Source organism: Scylla paramamosain, chromosome 24 (assembly GCF_035594125.1).
Source record: "Scylla paramamosain isolate STU-SP2022 chromosome 24, ASM3559412v1, whole genome shotgun sequence".
Lineage (NCBI taxonomy): Eukaryota > Metazoa > Arthropoda > Malacostraca > Decapoda > Portunidae > Scylla > Scylla paramamosain.
The window spans coordinates 6740001-6744952 of record NC_087174.1 but is presented as its reverse complement, the minus strand read 5'-3'; the positions used below and the strand labels follow the sequence as shown (position 1 = coordinate 6744952).

Below are 4952 nucleotides of genomic sequence, written 5' to 3'. Positions count from 1 at the left end.
TAAATAGATCGAAATAGACTGAGTAATAGACTTTAACCAGAGAAACAACGAAACCAAACAGCGAAACTGAACAACGCGTGAACGAAAGATAAACTGACTAAGACTGAACAAATATAATCGACAAACAGAACCGAAAGCGATAGACAAATATAGATTGACCGACAGATTTTGAACAGAGAAACAAGATCATGGCGAAAGTATGAGCATGTAAATATGTGTGTGTGTGTGTATGTGTGTGTGTGCATGTAGGTGTGGCCGGAGATCACTCTGGTTTAGAAATGAGAGACGTGGGGCGAGATGGACATGCTGGGCGGTGTTGGCGGGGCGGGGCGCGTCCTGGACTGGTTGTGGACTGTGGTTGAGTCGTCGGGTCAGTGGGTGTGGCAGGCGATCCGTCTTGGTGATGTGAAGCTACTCGTTGCCTCTAAATACCGCCATCTTGAAAGAGACGGAGCGAGAGAAGGAGGGAGGGAGTAAGTAAAATAAGGGAGAAAGCAGAAGGAAAGGTGAGGAGAAAGGATTGGTGAAAAAGACGTCAAGGAAAAGAAGGGTAGGGACTGTGGAGAGAATTGGGGAAGAGAGAAAGGAAGGGAGAAAAGAACAAGCAAGAGGAAGGGAGCAAAAAAAAGGTAAGGGAAGGATAGGAAGTGAGTGAAGAGAAGAAAAAAAAATGCTAGAAAGAGCGAAGAAGAGGGAAAGAAAGGTAAGGAGAGTGGAAGGGTGGAAGAAAGGGTAAGGAAAGCAATGAAAATGAATGAAGAGATAAAGAGAAAAGATGCTAGGAAAAAAGGTAGAAAGGAGAAAGATAGGAGATAAGAAAGGTGGAAAGAGAAAGAAAATAAAGGAAGAAAGAAGGAAGAAAGAGAGGATAAGGAAAGGAAGGGATTGGGGAAGAAAAGCAGATGCTAAGAAGAGAAGGAAGAGAGAAAGAATGAGAATAAAGAGAAGTGAGAGAGTAAGAGAAAATAAGGAAAGGAATGGATGGACTGAAGGAAGAAAAAGAGATGCTAGGAAGAAAGCAAGAGGAGAGAACTGATAAGGAAGGGGAACTGGAGGAGATAGGAAGAGGAGAAGAAAGAAGAGAAGGATAAAAAAAAAAAGAAAGGGCAAGAAGAGAGAATATTTTAGTATCTGTTATTATGTTTTTCATTTTATACTTTTTTGTTTTTGTTTTTAATGAAAGTTTTGCTCACATTAAATGTCTGTAAGATACATCCCGTGTGTGTGTGTGTGTGTGTGTGTGTGTGTGTGTGTGTGTGTGTGTGTGTAGTCTGCGCAGAATCTTCAAGCATGACCTAATATGATGACCTGTATCCCAAACTCCTCCCCACTCACACACACACACACACACACACACACACACACACACACACACACACACACACACACGGGACCTACTAGGGATAACCAAAGGCACCAACAGTTAGGCACTTTATAAGGTCAAGATTGTCCTTTGCTGGAGAAATCACACACTTGACCTCCCCTTCCACTACCACCATCTCCACCACCACCACCACCTCGTCCTTGCTCATATCCTCGCCGCCTCCACCACCACGCCACACTCCCTTATATAAACCTCCTTCGTCATCACCAGCCACACCGTCTCCTTCACAATAGGCAGGCCGGAGACAACGCGGCCGAAGGGACACGCGAACCTCCTGTCGAAGTCATCCTCTGTGCAAATGAAGAACTGTGCCCCCACTTCCTTCCTGTTGGGTCCTCCTGCTGTGATCATCCCCGCCTCCATGGGCATTGAGTAGCCTTCCTCGGACTCCAGATCATCCAGCAGCGCCTCGCCTCCCCGCCCATTGTTGCACTCATAGTCACCACCTCTGATCCTCTCGCCGGGGCAGTCTGCATTCATCACCTCCAGAAACATCGAGTCTCTGAAGGAAGGTCCCCGGTCGCCCAGGCACAGGTGTAGGAAGTTCATGGCACGTCGCAGGTGTCCCCACAGGCTGATGTACACGCGGCCCAGCACCTTCTGTTCCGTGCCAATGTCCAGGAACACCAGCGGCGCCTTAGTGGGCAGCAGGGACAGGAGCACTGACGACTGCAAGAGAGGGAGGCGTGAGGCGCAGCGTGGTGGGGAGAAGGGTAAAGGAAATGCGGTAAGAAAAGAATAGAGGGAAATGGATAAACGTACGAGTAATGAACAGGATTTACAAGGAAGGAATGTCACCTAAGAGAAACTAAAGAAAAATGAAAATGACAACGAGAAAGTTATACAGAATTAAAAGAGACTAGAATGAAGGAAAAAGGAAGTAAAATACGAAGATAAGATGAAAGAGAACCATGAATAGATATAGGAGACAAAGAACAACTAAATGAGTTAAAGGAAGAACCAGAGTTAAGAGATAAAGGGAGATAAGTGAGAAGCAGAAATGAAAACACAAAAAGAAGAAAAAAAGCTAAACAAGAGGGATGAGAGGAAAGGTTAATGAAGTGAGAGAGGAAGGAAAATAAAACAAAAAGGATAAATGAACTGAGAGGAAGGGCGAGAGAAAAGAGAGGAAAAGAGGAAAATCAATATGGAAAACTTAGTGGGGAAAAAAAGAGGCAATGACGAAGGTGAGAGGGAGGAAAGGAACGATAGAAGGGAGAAAACAGCTGAGAAAGAAAAAGAGGGAGAATGACGAGGGAAGCACGGAGGGAGAGAAGAAGAGGAATCAGGGAGTGGGACAGCTAACGGGCACCACCGGAACTCTTCTTTTGGATCCTTAGCGGAGACACTCACCGTCCTGAATGAATGGAGGAGGAGGAGGAGGAGGAGGAAGGGAAGGAGGAGGAGGGAAGCTTACTCACACCACAACACCGAAAACAGAACCAAAACAAAGCTGTGTCATGCATTTTCTATTCCACGAACTCTTTAAGGAATGAAGGAATAGAAGGGGAGAAGGCAAGGAAGGAAGGAAGGAAGGAAGGAAGGATGGCAGGTGAGAAAAATCCAGTAAAGCAAGCAGGGGAGTGATTCAGGTGGACAGATACTATAAAAAAAACCAACAGCTGAATGATTCCTTTGTATGCAGAATGAACGAGAGAGTGAAACCACTGAACCAAACAGGGGCCGATACCTTCAGGCACGTACATGTGTGTGTGTGTGTGTGTGTGTGTGTGTGTGTGTGTGTGTGTGTGTGTGTGTGTTACTAGGCTGCCATGTAGGGAGGTAGTCAAGGCTTACACACGACGCAATACTCAGCTGCGCAAGCTATACACACACACACACACACACACACACACACAAAACACCAAAGTAACACCTACACATGCCCCCTCACCCTCACGCCTCACCCTACACCAACACCTGTCATCCTCAGAATACCCCACACCTACACAGATCTCACTGCGCATCCCCAGCTGTCACATGGCAAGGAAAGCTGCTCTCCCTTTCGACTCCCCTTTCCCCAGGCCCAAGTCACACAGAGAGAGAGAGAGAGAGAGAGAGAGAGAGAGAGAGAGAGAGAGAGAGAGAGAGAGAGAGAGAGAGAGTCCGTATTTCTAAACATTCAGGGTCTATTCCCATTATTTTTATAAGCTGTAGTGCAAGTTATCGGTGTTTCCAAATGCGTTTTTCATAATACTAGTGATTTAACAGATATTGTGCATTATCAGTGAGAGAAACCACCATGAGAACGCGAGGAGTAATTTGTGTTGCCTCTGAAAGCAGTCTTTATGAGAGGCTGGTTTAAGATATATGCCAAAGAGAAAGACACTCCTTCCCCACACCAGAGCCAGTGCTAAAGGGCGCTAACTGCTCTGCAATAGCTTCTTAGTCTTATATATTATGAAGCAAGTTTAGTAGAATTTTTAACCCTTTCAATGTCTTTCCCACTATCATCTACAGCTTTTAAATCTCCCGTTCCCCCTCCTTTTTTTTTTATTCGTCTTTTAAATACGTACTTCTGTAGCTAAGCAAAGACTAAATTAACCTTTTTTTTTTTCCCTTTTAAGCCCATCCAAGCAATTTATTACAGTGGCCTCGGTGTTGACAAAAGACGAACATCGCAGTAAAATAATTAATCAAAGGCACGTGAAAGCGAAAGGAATGACTCAGTGGATCAGACTTGTTATCTATTGCCCAGTGAAGTCACGTAAGTTTACTCAACTAAAAGGCGCCATGTTGTCATCAGTATTCTCTCTTTTCTTCTACGACAGAGACAAGTAAAGGGTCCTTTTGTCTTCATTTGTTTTTATTAATTTATTTATCTAAAAAAAAGAAAGACACTAAGAATAAATAAGGAAGACAAGAAACGTGTAAATGAAGGAATAAAGAAGAATAAGAGATAAGAAATAAATAAAAAGCGAAGGGGAACGAAGAAGACACAAAGAGAGGAAAAAAAAAGACAGAAAACTCCACACAAAGAAGGAATCAATCAACGGTGCTCAGAAAGGGATTAAGAACTCATTAGTGGGATTAACGAGGATCAAAAGCGGGAAAAAAGAGACGAGAAGGTATAAGACACAATATCGGTAAAGGGACTTAATTATGGATCAGGTGGGCAGGTAAGTAAGTAAGGGGGAAAAGTAAGACACGAAAGGGTCTTAAGGGTGAGAAATAAGCCAAAGGGGAGTATATAAGGAAAAAGAAGGGATATAAGCTTAAGTGAAAGTATAAGAGAAAATAAAGGAGAAAGTGACCGATCAGAGAATACGTGAGGGTTTTGAAACCTTAAGGGAGGAAGAGCACAAGAAAATTCAAGTGAAAAAGAAGACTAGAGCGTATTTAAAGGGAATTTACGAACATTTAAGGGATGTAGGAATTAAATGATCAAGCTAACCTTCCCTTACACTCACAATCAACAAAAAAACAACCACCCTTATGAAACTCTGCATTAAAACTACACCTTTCTCCACGACAATGTTAAACAAGGAAAGAACTGTTTAATAATTAGGACCAAGGAGTTTAGGGGCTGGCTAAGGGAACTCGGGTGGTCCAGGGGCTGCAGAAGGGG

The 4952-nt window shown here is 43.8% G+C and overlaps 1 protein-coding gene across 1 annotated transcript in view; it reads right to left on the bottom strand.

The window, feature by feature from the left end:
• Positions 1-1406: 1406 nt before the first annotated feature.
• The window catches only part of LOC135112661 (uncharacterized), an 18816-nt gene continuing 15270 nt past the window's right edge, over positions 1407-4952 (bottom strand). Inside the window, exon 6 of the mRNA XM_064027287.1 lies at positions 1407-2053. Within this exon, the coding sequence (XP_063883357.1) occupies positions 1529-2053 (525 nt within the window). The 3' untranslated portion in view covers positions 1407-1528. The remainder of the gene's footprint in view (positions 2054-4952) is intronic.